The sequence below is a fragment of the Ictalurus furcatus genome, chromosome 19 (assembly GCF_023375685.1).
Source record: "Ictalurus furcatus strain D&B chromosome 19, Billie_1.0, whole genome shotgun sequence".
Classification (NCBI taxonomy): Eukaryota; Metazoa; Chordata; class Actinopteri; order Siluriformes; family Ictaluridae; genus Ictalurus; species Ictalurus furcatus.
This window is the reverse complement of record NC_071273.1, coordinates 18,126,572-18,142,043: the sequence shown is the minus strand read 5'-3', so window position 1 is coordinate 18,142,043 and position 15,472 is coordinate 18,126,572. Positions and strand designations below refer to the sequence as shown.

At 40.7% G+C, this 15,472-nt stretch overlaps 1 protein-coding gene across 1 annotated transcript in view; it reads right to left on the bottom strand.

The window, feature by feature from the left end:
* The window catches only part of sema3aa (sema domain, immunoglobulin domain (Ig), short basic domain, secreted, (semaphorin) 3Aa), a 42,866-nt gene extending 36,621 nt beyond the window's left edge, over window positions 1–6,245 (bottom strand). The window contains exon 1 of the mRNA XM_053650198.1: window positions 5,764–6,245. Coding sequence (XP_053506173.1) covers window positions 5,764–5,875 — 112 coding nt within the window. The 5' untranslated portion in view covers window positions 5,876–6,245. The remainder of the gene's footprint in view (window positions 1–5,763) is intronic.
* Between the last annotated feature and the right edge of the window lie 9,227 nt (window positions 6,246–15,472).

The following is a 15,472-nucleotide window of genomic DNA, read 5'->3' as shown; positions in this document are numbered from 1 at the left end:
CCATGGATTCTGGGTGAAATCTTTACAGAAATGTCACATGAACTCCACATGTGCATAATAACTCTTTTTTTTTCACATGATTTAAATTTTTCTCGTTATTTTCACACGTTCATTTTCCATGTGATTTTTTTTTTTTTACACATGCTTCATTTACTTTTAAATGAGATTATTATTATTATTATTATTATTATTATTATTATTATTATTTTTACAAATGAATCATTTCACATGTGAAACAAGAGAAGAAATATATAGCTCTATTTTACAATTTATCTACAAAGTATGGACAGTTAAAATTGTATAGTTTTATAAAGTTTATACAAAGTATAGTAAAGTTAAAAATGAAATGGGGCTGCGTCCTGAAACAAGACAACTATCTCAAATAATGCGAACTCGACAGAAGATCCAAAAGCTGTTCAGAAATTAGTCTCTATGTGTATATGCATTCTTCTGCTTGCATACACATTCATTAATGTGTCTAAAAATTCCCAATTCCTTGCTGAACTCCTCTCTTTAAGGCTGTGAAACAGTACTGGCATGTTATCATGAAGCGGTCCTGCTTGGAGAGTGTGCGGAAGTGTTTAATTACTCCTGAATGTGCCCTGGACATGCCAGGCAAACCGCAGAGACTGCTCGAAGCACGCCTCTGGCCACAGAGCATGCAGCCAGACACTGCTGAGACAGAACTTAACTCTCCTCCCTAGCGTCCTAGATTACACACTGACTCACACACACACACACACACACACACACAGAGCGAGAGAACGAGAGAGAGAGAGAGAGAAAGAGAGAGAGAGCAGGACATCATTAATATCACTAATATCCTGGACGCTACAGGGAGAAAGTCTGTGGTTGGAGAAGAATGAGGGAGAGGCCATAGGTTTTCTCATAGCACCATTGGGATAGATCCAAAATGTTCTTACTTGGGACATATTCACACAAACACACACAGACACACAAGCCTTGTGACATTCAATACTCCCAAAGTGCTTTTCTATGGATACTGATATTCTGAGACAGGTGCACGCTTTCCTGCCACACTGCACCCAATGTTCAGTCTGTAACCGGATCTACAACTCATGAGACACAGGTGTACATACTAATGCACGTTACCATCTATATCATATCTAGGTCTACCTCATAGAGGAAATTATATAATTATGCCAAATAGGGGCTGATAAGATTTAATTGAACCCAAGACAGTTCAGTGAAAAGGTCAAGCCTAAAGATCTTTCAGCAAAGAAAGCTAATTCTCAGCCCAGATGCACACACCACATACACTTAACTTCAATCCACTTTCTAATCCAAGAGAAGTATCCTTAGATGTATACAGGTACAGAAGAGGAAGAAAGAGAAGATGATGCAGAGAGGAAAAAGATGAAAAAATTTCAGAATTTTGACAAATCCTCCACCAATGTACAAAATATTTGTCATTTTTCTGTTAATTTAAATTTCTTTCTTTCTTTCTAATCATAGTAAAGATAATAAATTCATAAATATGTACTGCATTTCTTTAACTTTGTCATTAGTCTGCCATTTAGGATGTATGTAATCACATTTTAGAGTTTACTGGTCAGCTTTCAGCCGTCGCCCTGTGTGTGTGTGTGTGTGGAGTTTGCATGTTTTCATCATGCGCCATCCTCCCCCTGTCCAAAGAAAAGCATTGTAGATTGTGCCCTGCTATGGATCGTTACCCCATCCAGGGTGTCCCCTGCATCGTACCCCGAGTCCCCTGGGATAGGCTCCAGGCTCCCCCACGGCCCTGTGTAGGATAAGCGGTACAGAAAATGGATGGACGGATGGTCCGCTTTAATAATGCCTACTTCCTATTAGTGCTGATTCACCATTCTCTTTTTTCTTACTTTTGAAGGTGCACCCAAAGAATGGAAACTAAATTTAGAATCTATAGATACTGTCTATCTATCTATCTATCTATCTATCTATCTATCCATCCATTCATCCATTCACCTATCTATCTATCTATCTATCTATCTATCTATTTGCATAATGCTGCGTTTTAATTAAAGGAGCAATTTGAAAGTTGTCTGCTGTCAGCCTGAGGTGAATTGTGATTGCAGTAAAAACAAATTTGACCAGTCTTTCAAGTTCCCCCTCACCAAACCTACCCCGTCTGGGTGTCATCAGATGTCTTTAAAAGAAAAGGAGAGATGATTTAAGAGATTAACTTGTTGGATCAGATACAAAGCTCACAGGACACCACATTCATTCATGCATCCATTCATTTATCTTCAGAAACTACCTACTTTAATATATAGATTTTATTAAAAATAACTATAAAAAATAAATGGAACATGCATGATTGGTCAAACTTTCTGTGGAAACAGACAGGATTGGTCAGAATTCCTTGGGGAGTGTGGAATTCTTTGCACTGTGATATTATAATTCAGTCATTCATCTTCAGTAACCGCAGTGGATCCAGTAGTCACCAATCCACCTACCAGTATGTTTATGGGAAGTAGGAGGAAACCACAGAAATGCCACACAGACTCTAAACCAGGATTGAACCAGAGACCCTGGAGCTGTGAGGCAGCAACATCCCACTCATGGAACAATGAATTACAAAGTGGATGGTGGGATATCTAGAGATTTCTTTTCCTATTATGAGCCAGACAATGCAGAACAAACAAATACCCTTACAGAGATAAAATGAGAGAGAGAGAGAGAGAGAGAGAGAGAGAGAGAGAGAGAGAGTCAGAAAGGAAGACAGACTGAACTGATATTGTTAACTGCTGTGGCTTGGTGGTGAAGGCTGGGACAGAGTGAACAGTTCAGAAAGAGTGTGTGAGAGAGAGTGAACTGGGAGACATAGAGAACAACGCAAATGCCTTCTTGTATAATAGCTTCCATCCCTGAAGTCTGGGCTGGTGCCATCCGGCACTTCCTTTGTCAACAAGCGAGCAGTCGCTATTACAGACCTCGTCCAGACTGCACCCAGTGTCTATTTCGGAAGATTTCGGCTGAATTCTGATGACTCACAGTGGCTCCCCGTTCCAGCGCCATCCCAATCAATCCCAGGATGGTTCTGGCCAGGGTAATGAGATGGGAGGCCCTGCATAATTACTCTGCAGTGAGTAATTATCAGGTTGTTTCACAAGCTCTTTAAACTCCTCCGCGCATGCTAGTTGGCCAGGACTCGGCGACGGGGTTGCCCTGTTAAATAAACCTACGTCTCAGTGGGCTGCACACACATGCTGCTGCCTGCAGGGGGCACTGTTTTCATTTCCACTAAGTAGGAGCCAGACATGGAGAGAAGAGCAGAAGAGAGGAGTTGCTCTACTTATGTGATGGCATCACAAGGTGGATGGGGAAACCTTTCACCTGAGTGAAGTACTGAAGCACAAAACCCGGGTTTTAATTTAGGAGTGTGAGTGAGCACCATGCATAACGTGTGATACAATGCAACGATAATGTTGACAGTAGCAATTTTCAGCCCCAGCCAACAGCAACAACAGGGTGAAAAAGAAAAGGCTGCTGGGATAATTACAGGGCCAGCATACAGAGAAGAGTATCCATCACGTGGCCATCGCTCAACAACTGCGATCTCAGAGATTGTTTGACAGGCCTTCCCCTAGGGAACCCTGCCGTTACTGGCTGTCACGGATGATACAAGCCATGATAAATCTGCATAGTTTGTATGTGTCTGTGAAGAAAAAGAGACCAGCCCTCCCTAGAGAGTGGGTTCTCCTCACGCTTGTTTAAGAGCGCGTCCCTTGAGTGTGGCTCGGCAAATTTATTTGGCTTAATTACTATGCTGTATTCACAAGGGGGAGTGCGAATGAATGACACTTCACTTAACGACCAGCCTCGTCTGGCCAGCTACTGTCTGCCGGCTCCTTTCATTAAGCCACTCTCTCTTTCCCTCTCCATCCCTCTGTCCGTCTCTCTTGCTGGCACTTAAACAACGTGTGGGTGTGAACGCCGATCTGTCACTCTGCGAGGCATCAAAAGAGCCATCAAACACCTGTGGACCACTCAATAACACACACACACACACACACACACACATACAGTAACTCTATCACCATGGCCAGGTGTCTAATTATCTTAGCCTGGCTCTATCTTCACATCTCGCTCACCAAAAGCACATCCAGATCCACTCTCTTTCTCTTTCTCTCTCATTCAGACACAGGGTCTCTCGTCCATTCTCTCACACAAACTGAGTATCTTTGTACCAAACATGGCACTGAAGTGGTTTTTTTTTCCATTACATCAGTCTCATCTCCATTTAGTCCTTTTGGAATCCTAATGTGTGAAGTTATCTGTCAATTATTCATACTCCACCACTCCCTCTGTGTCATATCAAAGATGAATAACAAATAAGGTAGCAGACAAGGGTTATTTATTTCTCTCTCTTTTTTTGTGTTCATTAGAAAGCAGCCACTTTGATGTCAAAACGCATTTCCCACAATCCTTTGGGCCATCCCAGCAGTGGTATTAGTTCTAAGAGGCATATGATTGGCTACAGGTGGACATGCACCTTTTTCATATTAAAGCCTTGCGGCTATTTTTTTTTTCTTCTCTGAAAAACACATGCTGAAGTACAGATCCCAAGCACATTCCAGTCTGGTACACTAAAGTTTTTATGTATATTTGCTCACAAGGCATTCTTTCTGTGAATTTGAACCGAAAAAATCTGTGCGCATTTGTGTGATTTCTCACACCATCACATTTTCTGAGCACTTCAGATGTAGGCTCAGGGATCGAAATAACTCGCGCCATCTATAAAAGTAATGAGAGGGTGTTTTAATGGCTGTACTGGAGTAAATCTCTAAATGCTTCACACTAACCTTACAATCAACACCAATGCTGGAATGAGTATACGCACTAACGTAAGCTTTTAAAAAATAACTGAGAGAGGAAAAAAAAAATAGAGAGAGTGAGAGAAAGAGAGATTGCCACCCTATGTGGAGTCATATACTTTTGGCCGTGTGTCTGGACAAAGAACCGCAGCGGCTTGCCTAGCTGACAATAAAAGAGAAACGGCCAAAAATATGGCAAAAATGCTTGTGCCTATTTCCATTTGAGATGAAAGGGGCTGGCTTGCAAAAGATGTTGAGCTAGTTTTTGGTTCTCCACAGTCTCCCTGCAAAATAGCACTCTGTCCCAAGAATAATGTTCCCCACCACCGCTACCATTCACATCAGTTTACTCACACAACATAACATTAACAGTAATGCATAAGGGATTATGAGAGTATCAGGGCACTTCCACAATAGCTATATGAGCATGTATGCACTTGAATCTGTGTGAGGTTTTTTTTTTTTTACATATATATATATTTTTTTTACACATACAGCATAGGATCACTGATCACCTATTCGGGATCGTTACAGCAAGAGACATCTCTTGGCTATGCATGGCAGCTATAAAACAGGGGACCGGGCACAGAGTTCAAACCTGAGGAGAAATCCCAACATGGGCCAACACATACAACTACGATTCCCTGAGACCTCCCGGAACATATGGAAACAATCTGTCAGAGTGAAATGAGAATAGACGCTCGTACGCCAGGGAGAGAGTGAAAGAGAGAGAGAGACGGACCGAGAGAAAATAGACAGAAATGAAAGAGTAGAGAGACAGAGTGGAGCTGGTTAAATCAGAGAGGTAAAAATATACAGAATGGATGAGTTGTATAGACAGCAGACAGAGAGAAAGATGTATACAGATAGATAGATAGATAGATAGATCGGTCAGAATTTCTTAAGTTCTAATAGACACACATTAAATTCACCAAAAACTCACCCTTGTAGGAGAGCCGTAGCCGTGGAACGTTCCTCTTGGGGTTCTGCAGGGCCACTCTTCCGGGCAGAGCCGCCATGCCCAGCAGGACTACAATCCCAAGCAGGTAATCCATGGTGCTGGAGCGCCGGTCTCCAGCCCACGGGGGGCTCCCGGCCCACAGCGCCCAGAGAACAGTACTTCCCTTCTGTGTGAAGATCTCTGCAGTTGCTCCTCTCCTCTCTCTACGCTCCGAGGCAGATCCAGAGCTGTGAGCGTCTCTACAGGAGGCAATCCGAGTCAGATTCCCGGTGAGGCAGGCAGGAGCTCACATGGCTCCATGTGGTTGGGAATGTGGAGGGGGGTGTGAGGTGTGTTAGGGTTTAAGGTGTACTCCTCTTAGGCTCTCACTCGCTGTAAGGCGCTGAGTGTGAATCTGTGTCCAGGGACTGAAGACTTTGTGAGGGATCCCGTAACATCCACGTTTCACACTCACTCACTCACACTCTAACACACACTTCTGGTCCTGTCCACTGCACGGGCAGACTGAGAGGGAAAGACAGAGCACTACACCATCCACAAGAGCGGAGGGGAGGGGTAGGGAGTGGAGGGGAGGAGAGAAGGGAGGGAGTGAGGGAGCGCAGATGAAGGTGGAGGAGGGGGGTGAACGAAGGAAGAAAAGACACCCCTCTGAACAGGTCTGACGCTGTCTCAGTCTCAGATACTTCTACTGGGTTACTGTGACTCTGAGTGTGCCTGTTTATTCTGAAGATTGTTTCAAATTTTGTTTATTAAGTACACTTTATTCATTACATTTTATTCCTGATATAATTGATTTTGTTTAGTTCCTTTTAAAAAACATAGAAAGGCTTTATTACATTTTTTAAGATGTATATTTTTTCTTAGTTTCTTTCTTTCTTCCTTTTTTCATTAAAATTTTTGACTTCTGTAGTTTATTTCTTTATTCTTTCTTCCTGCTTTCTTCAGTTCTTGACATTTCTTTTTGTCTTATCATTCATTTGTGACTTGTTACATTTCTGCTTTTCTTTCTTTTTTCATGCTTGAATGATTAAGTTTTGTTGTTATTAATGAAATACTAACAGTATTTCTTTCTTCCTTTCTTTTTGCTAGTTTTTCTTTCTTGAATTTCTGTTCTTTCTGAGGTACTTGACTTCCTTCCTTCCTCCCTCCTTCCTTCCTCTCTCCTTCCTTCCTTCCTTTCTTTCTCCCTCCCTCCTTCCTTCCTCCCTCCTTCCTTCCTTCCTCCCTCCCTCCTTCCTCCTTCCTTCCTTCCTCCCTCCCTCCTTCCTTCCTTCCTCCCTCCTTCCTTCCTTCCTTATTTTCTCCCTCCCTCCTTCCTTCCTTCCTCCTTTCCTGCCCTCTTCCCCCCTTCCTTCATTCCCTCTTCCCTCCCTCCCTCTGTCCTTCCTCCCTTCCTCCTTCCTCCCTCCTTCCTTCCTTCCTCCCTCCTTCCTTCCTCCCTTCCTCCTTCCTCCCTCCTCCCTCCTTCCTTCCTCCCTCCCTCCCGCTCTCCCTCCCTCCTTCCTTCCTTCCTTCCTCCCGCCCTCCTTCCTCCCTTTCTTTCTCCCTCCTTCCTTCCTTCCTCCCTCCTTCCTTCCTCCCTTCTTCCTTCCTCCCTCCCTCCTTCCTTCCTTCCTTTCTCCCTCCCTCCTGCCTTCCTTCCTCCCTTCCTCCCTCCCTTCTTCCTTCCTTCCTTCCTCCTTTCTTCCTTCCTTCCTCCCTCCTTCCTTCCTCCCTCCCTCCTTCCTTCCTTCCTTCCTCCCTCCCTCCTTCCTTCCTTTCTTTCTCCCCCGCTCCTTCCTCCTTTCTTCCTTCGTCCCTCCCGCCTTCCTTCCTCCCTCCCTTCTTCCTTCCTTCCTCCCTCCCTCCCTCTCTCCTTCCTTCCTCCATCCTTCCTTCCTTCCTTTAAATGTGTCGCACACTGTTGTATATACAGACTAAAAAGACAGAACCGCAGAGGAACACTTGACAGATAAAATCAATCATCATATGGATAATATTATATTGTAGGTGTTTGCTGCAGCTGTGCTAAACATCATCTATAACAGTAAAATGGCTGAAAATGCAGTGAGCCGTAGTCAAACCTGATCTATTGTACAAGCTAAAAGCACAGACTCACACAATTCCATGTCCCTCTTTCTCACTCTGTTCCATGTCACACACACACACACACACACACACACACACACACACACACACACCTTGAAGACAGTGTTATTGTAAGGTGTTAATGTGTCATTTTACAGCCCATGTGCTAAGTAAGGAATAAAACAGGAAGGCGCATGCTGTTATAGGAACGCAATTACTGATGGGATGATGTGATGAAGCTCCACGTGAAGCAGAGTTACTGTTAAACCATAAAGCTGATTATTTTTCAATAACAGCACACCCTGATGTGTGTTATTCCTCTTATACCTTTGCAATTTTCTTTCTTTCTTTCTTTTTATTGAATTCTTAGATTTCTTTCTTGACTTTGTTCCTTTCAGTCTCTCTTTCCATGCATGAATTCTTATTCTTTTGTTATCATTTTTTGACTTCTTAACTTCATTTAATTTTTTTTATGATTTCTTTCTGTCTTAACTTATATATCCTTTTCCCTTTTCCCTTGACTATGTAATTTTTTTTTTTTTACATCTTTCTTTCTTGTTCATTTCTTCTGTAGTGTTTATAATTTAATTGTTTATTTGTTTCTTTCTTTTATGGTTGTAATTTATTGTTAATTTGCACACACACACAGAGTTGCAGAGAAAACAAATACTACCAGCATGGTGATGTGTCAGTAAACAATTGTTTGACTTCTTGGTGATTTTTAATTTTGTCCTTCTTTCTATCATGCCTTAAATTTCTTTCTTGACTTTGTTAATTTCAGCTTTTCTTTCTTTCCCTGCTTGAATTATTATTTATTTTTCTTTTTTTCTTTCTTTCTTTCTTTTACTTCTACATTCCTTCTGTAGTGTTTATCATTGAATTGTTTCTTTTTCTTTTCTTTCTTTCTTTCTTTCTTTCTTTCTTCATTCCTTCTGTAGTTTTTATCATTGAATTCTTTCATTCTTTCTTTCATTCTTTCTTTCTTTCTTTCTTTCTTTTTTCATTCCTTCTGTAGTGTTTATCATTGAATTGTTTGTTTGTTTCTTTCTTTCTTTCTTTCTTTCCTTCTTTCTTTCTTTCTTTCTTTCTTCTTCATTCCTTCTGTAGTCTTTATCATTGAATTGTCTGTTTCTTTCGTTCTTTCCTTTCTTTCTTTCTGTTTTTCTTTCCATTTTTTTCTATTTCTTTCTTGCTTTTTATCCCACCCCTTTACTGTAACTGACTAGATCCTCTTCATGGGCGCACACATGTATGCCTCCTGCTTGCATGAGCATGTCCGCAAACATCTGATCACCCCCGGCCCCAAACACTCTCTTTGGTTGTTTACACCAAATCCAAATGAAGTGTCGGGGGAGATGAGAGACAGGCCGTATACATCAACACCTCCAAAAACCCACAGCAATCTCTTCCCCTGCCAAACATCCTGGAACATTAGTGAGGTTAAGAGCAGCCTGAACTGCATCGATCAAACAGAGCTGAGGCTTTCGGCTGGGTACGAGCTCTGTGTTCCTGAGTAACTGTTTGTGGAGGTTGGTCCAGGATCAGTGCTTCGAGTAATGAATGATGTCTTAATAAATAACAACATGGCAGCGTGGGACTAAAAGGAGTGAGGATACTGACACACTGATTCTTGAGGCCTTTCAGAGGCCGCACAGTAAAAATAGAGCCGAAACAAGATCCAGACAGGAGCTGTCGCTGTGGAAATCTCTGTCCGTCAGAACTGTGCCAGTAGAGCTGTGTGACTGACAATGTGTGTGTCTGTGTGTGTTGGAGCATAGCAAATATAACAACTTCTTACTAGGCATTTATTCATACCCAATCACACATACACTTAAATGTCATATATTACTCAAAATGGCATGAACATTATAGACAATTATATGCAGCCATGTTTTAAGAACAATTCACACACACACACACACACACATGCACACGCACACACACATCACAGGAGATCCAGAAATCCACCCTTCCTCTCTTCTCGTAAGAGCTAAAACTGCACTCTAACATCCTCTTAGCTGTTTGTCACATCCTCAAACTCTGATACACCCCGTATACCATGATATATGTCAGTGTGTGTGTGTGTGTGTGTGTGTGTCAGTAGGGGGTGGGTTGTTTGCATGTGAATGATGCCTCATTCTCATCATTATCATCAGGACCGCCTTGGTCAAGGTTCTCCATTATCCATTTCCTGTTTGTAGAGGGGGGCACAGTTCCTGTCCTGGTTGGACGTCATTGTTATATCTAATCGCCCCCACAGGTCAGTCCACCCTGCTCACTGATTCAGCAGGTATCAGCACACACACACACACACTGTGTGTGTGGGGCTGTGTAATGGGAAAAAGACAACAAGAGGAATGACAAGTGGAAAAAAAAGACAAAAGGGAGAAGAGAGAGGTGTGATATTTGGTTGGCACCAGACTACACACTTGTCTCTGCTCACATCCTCTTTACATGGTGTTGAGAGCTCTGCCATTACAGCCTGCTCACTCGACAAATACTCCAGCTTAATGTGTGTGTGAGTGTCAGAGAGGAGGAAGAGCACAGAAACTTGTTAAAATCACCTCTAAAGTTTTCAGACTAGGTTTTCTGATATTGTTATGGAGAAGGAAGTCTTCAAGAAAACAACTCTTGATATCACGGAAATATTCAGTGGAAATGTAACAATAATTAATAGGAAAGGGAATAATTTGGGCTCAGAATTGTTGGGAGATTGACCTGACAATCAACCAGGAGGATACCTATTCAAATTCCCAGGATAGCATGAGGAAGGTTCATGTAGGAACAGAAGCTAGTACATTACTGGTAAAGCATGATGACTATACTACATCGCAGTGAGATCATTTGAGATTCTGATTAAAAAAATTAGTACAGTGAGGTGACAATAAGAAGAAAGCCTAAAGTCAATAAAGAATGAGAAACGAGAGATTTCTAGAAATTGGGCTGATTAAGAAATAAAGGTGCTGTTAATCATTTATGCCAAGTAAAGTCAATTCACCTTTATTCCTTTATTTATATAATATTTAACTAGTGACAACTAGTTGTTGGCCAAAATAAAAAGTAATTACAAACATCAATGAAATAAATCTATGGACTCCTGAGTGGCACAACAGAAATGTGTTCATCCTTTTGTCAGGATATTGTTAGTTTAAATCCCTACAGAGTCCCATGAAAAAGAAATGACAAAAAATAATAAGTTTGTGAACCTTTTAGAATTTTCTCATAAAAGTAGATAAAGAGAACCATATTAAACAAATGAGACAAAATATAAAAATATATTATACTTGGTCACTTATTTATTGAGGAAAATGATAAAATATTACATATCTGTTAGTGGCAAAAGTATGTGAACCTTTGCTTTCAGTATCCGGTGTAAACGTTTCCAGTAACTGTTGATCAGTCCTGCACATGGACTTGGAGGAATTTTAACCCATTCCTCAGTACAGAACAGCTTCAACTCTGGGATGTTAGTGGGTTTACTCACATAAACTGGTTACATCAGGTCCTTCCACAACATTTCTATTGGATTAAGGTCAAAACTTTGAGTTGGCCATCCCAAAACATTAACTTTATTCTTCTTTAAACATTTTTTAGTAGAATGACTTGTGTGCTTAGGGTTGGTGTATTGCTGCATGACCCTCTTTCTCTTGAGATTCAGTTCATGCACAGATGTCTAGCAAGACTATCACAAGTCTTGCTCTTGGAGTTATCTTTGTTGGTCCACACTCCTGGGGAGGGTAACAATGGTCTTGAATTTCCTCCATTTGTACACAATCTGTCTGACTGTGGATTGGTGGAGTCCAAACTCTTTAGAAATGGTTTTGTAACCTTTTCCAGCCTGATGAGCATCAACAACTCTTTTTCTGAGGTCCTTAGAAATGTCCTTTGTTTGTGCCATGATACACTTCCATAGACATGTGTTGTGAAGATCAGACTCTGATAGATCCCTGTTCTTTAAATAAAACAGGGTGCTCACGAACACCTGATTGTCAATCTATTGATTGAAAAATACCTGACTCTAATTTAACCTTCAAAATAACTGCTAATGCTAGAGGTTCAGATACTGGTTCACAGATATGTAATATTGGATCATTTTCCTCAATAAATAAATGACCAAGTATAATATTTTTGTCTCATTTGTTTAATTGGGTTTTCTTTGTCTACTTTTAGGACGTCTGTGAAAATCTGATGATGTTGTAGGTCATATATATGCAGATACATAGAAAATTCTAACCCTAACCCAAACTTTCAAGCACCACTGTACACAATATGGCCAAAAGTATATTGACACCTGTTATATTCACACCCACATGTACTGTAGGTCTTTCCCAAACTGTTGACACAAAGGTCAAAGTACACAAATGTATATAATGTCTTTGTACACTGTAGCATTACAATGTCCCTTCACTGGAACTAATGACCTAAACGTGTTCCAGCCTGAGAATTCCCCTGTGTACAATGCGAGGTCCATGAAGACATGGTTTGCCAAGGTTGGAGTGGAAGAACTTGAGTGACCTGCACAGAGCCCTGACCTCAACCCCACTGAACACCTTTGGAATGAACTGGAACGCCGACTGCACCCCAGGCTTCCTCACCCAACATCAGCGCCCGACCTCACTAATGCTTTTGTGGCTGAATGAACACAAATCCCCACAGCCACGCTCCAAAATCTAGTTTAAAGCCTTCCCAGGAAGGTATTATAACATCAAAGGGAGGACTAAATCTGGAATGGGATGTGTAACAAGCACACATAGGTGTGATTGGTCAGATGTTCACATACTTTTGGCCTTATACGGTAGGGAATTTTAGTTTGTCAATAGTATTTAGTTAGAAAAAGTTACCTCTCACAACTGCCTGAAAAGATATTAGATGAATAACACCGCCAGAGATGTGGTCATCTATGAGCTAGTTAACAACAAACTACAAGAAAAGATAATGATAAGGTGACAAACAAACTCTAAGAATGTTTGAAATGTGGGATTTACATCCCACATTTTGTGTAATGGAATCTTCAGGGCAGATGTGAATGTGTGCAGTCTGGTAAAGCACAGTTAAAAGCCTACAAGTTTAAATGATTCGAAGCCTGCACATTACTGGTAAATGTATACGCATTACATATGTGCCATTAATGTTGATTCATACATATGACCATGACTACTGTCAGACAAACAGATCACCTAGAGATAGCTAGACGTCTATTAGACGTGACACATCAGAAACTTTGCCGCAGCCTCTGTGCTCACCAGGCTCACAACATTACATTCACTGTTCTAAACTACTGCCATGTGTGATGTGTTCATAGCTGTCTGTAAGACAAATCACTGGTCCAGTTCACTGTGCACTTGTGTCTGCTCTTGTCAACTGGACCATGAACATATATATCACAGGATGTGATGATGCTAAAAATGAGCCCTGGCTGTGTTGTGAGTCTGTTGAAGCAGGATGCTGAGAGCTAAAACATCATTACTGCTCATACTATGAGCTCAGATACCTTTAACAGAGATCACTCTGAACATGTAGAGGAGCGACTCACTGACATGTTCTCCCTGATATAATTTAACATGTACTACATTTTTATATTTAGGCGATTCCATGATTGGGGTTTAATTTAGCCTTTATAGCTCCTAAGATTTTATTATTTAATACATTTTCAACATTGTGTCTAAGGAAACATGGATGTAACTATTCAAAACCCCATCCCAGACAACAGTCTATTTTTTTTTTTTTTAATTATTATTATTTTTTTAAATACACAGAATATAGAATTAGCAAATGCACAAAATGTGGTTAACTAGTATCCATGCTAATGGCATGAGGACATTAAGGACTTTCTAATGATTTATCTAATGTTGTTTAATTAATAATATACTTTTATACTATACTTTGGGGAAAAAAAGGTTGTACTTTTAAAGTAACCTCATTAGTCAATGTTCACAATAGCACTGAACCTAAAGAAAAATGAATGCATGAGCTTACTTTTCTTCTTCTCACGATCTTCAGGAAATTGAGATGATGCAGTTTCATGCTCAACCTGTGACTTGTGGAATAGCGGAAATATTTTGTAAGGGTGCAAATGTTGTGGGACTAAAATGTACATTTTTCTTAGCCTATAATGGTTGACTTTTGGAAAAGGACATTTCACGCATGAAATGCTAAATGGAGGCACACATTAATGCAAAAAATAGTATGATTTATGAGGTGTATGAATGATTATATTTCAAGGTAAAGTGTAGTTATGAATGTTTGAAGATAAAATGCTTTTCACCTTTACATAAATATTTCTAAATGTAATATCAATGAGATACAAATGGTACTTTATCTGTGGAATCACCTATTTGCAAGTCATGCTTTGTAGAAATGAAAAGTGAATTGTTTAAATGTGCCTTTTAAACAAAAGGCTGTGTCAAGTGTGAAATAAATGAATTTACTTGTATTAAGACCATATAAAATACTTACAGTCCCACAACAGGAAGCTGAATCTCAAACACTTCAAGGCCTCTACGAATTTTATGGCACCTTAGATTTACTTTGCACCACTAGCCCTTTTACGCAGAGGGGAATTGGTGTTCCAAAACCACCATTTCATCAGTGGCACACAGGTCAGAGGTTAATGCCTATTTTTATAAAAAAAAAAAAAAAAGGTCAAGCCCTCACCATGTGCATAATGAAGATTCGATAATCCCCCTTCCACTCACCACCCCAGTTCAAACTCAGTCCTTAAATCCCCTTCCAGGCATATTTATACAGTGAATAAGGACAAAGAGAAACTGCACATAGCAATAAACATGCAATCAAGCGTGTAAACAACTATTGCTCTGGGAGAAGAACGTTGTTTTTGTGTAAACAGCAGCTGAGGATGGATTGCCTCAAGAGCAGATTAATGTATCTGTCTGCAATTTGTTTCCATCCATCGTATTCCCTCAGAGTCTCTTGTGCAGATGTGTCTGTTCTGACAGTGAGTCAGCGCTTTATTTTAGTTTCACGAGAGAGTCACTGTGAGGGCAAAGAAAAAAATCCCTTCTGTGTGATTCAGTAAATGTGACAGTATCTTGACAGGACTTGCCTAGCAGGTGACGTGACATCAATGTAGAAGTAGGAGATGCTTAAAGGATGAGCTCTCTGGAGTTCAGATATTTTCTAGCACTTTGCACAGCATGTGTGTGAATGAACCTCCATCTGCACACCTGCTTCTACTTGATTCTGGCATTTTGGGTTGCTAGTTAGCCAAATAAACACATACAACAGCTGCGAACAACATCCATAATGGACCCAAATGACTTGTAAACGCTGTGTGAAATAAATGTATAAACATGTGCGATCTGCATCATCCGATCTGACAATCTTAAATAAAAAACTGCATTCTAGGAAGCAGGTTTCTCTCCAACGACAAGAACATACTCACAACTTAACACTACAATGGACATTCTGACTCTAAACTCCTGATCAAAGGCCACAGAGTTTATTGTCAGATCAAGCTCCCTTATGAAGCATTAGTGATGCGGAAAGGTAGCCTGGAGGCCAAACTGATCCAAACGCCAAAGGGCCCTTTTTTCAAAATCTCATGTATATGTAAATGTGGAACGTCATCAGTGAATGCCCGCTCTGGAGAGCTTAACTCGAGATC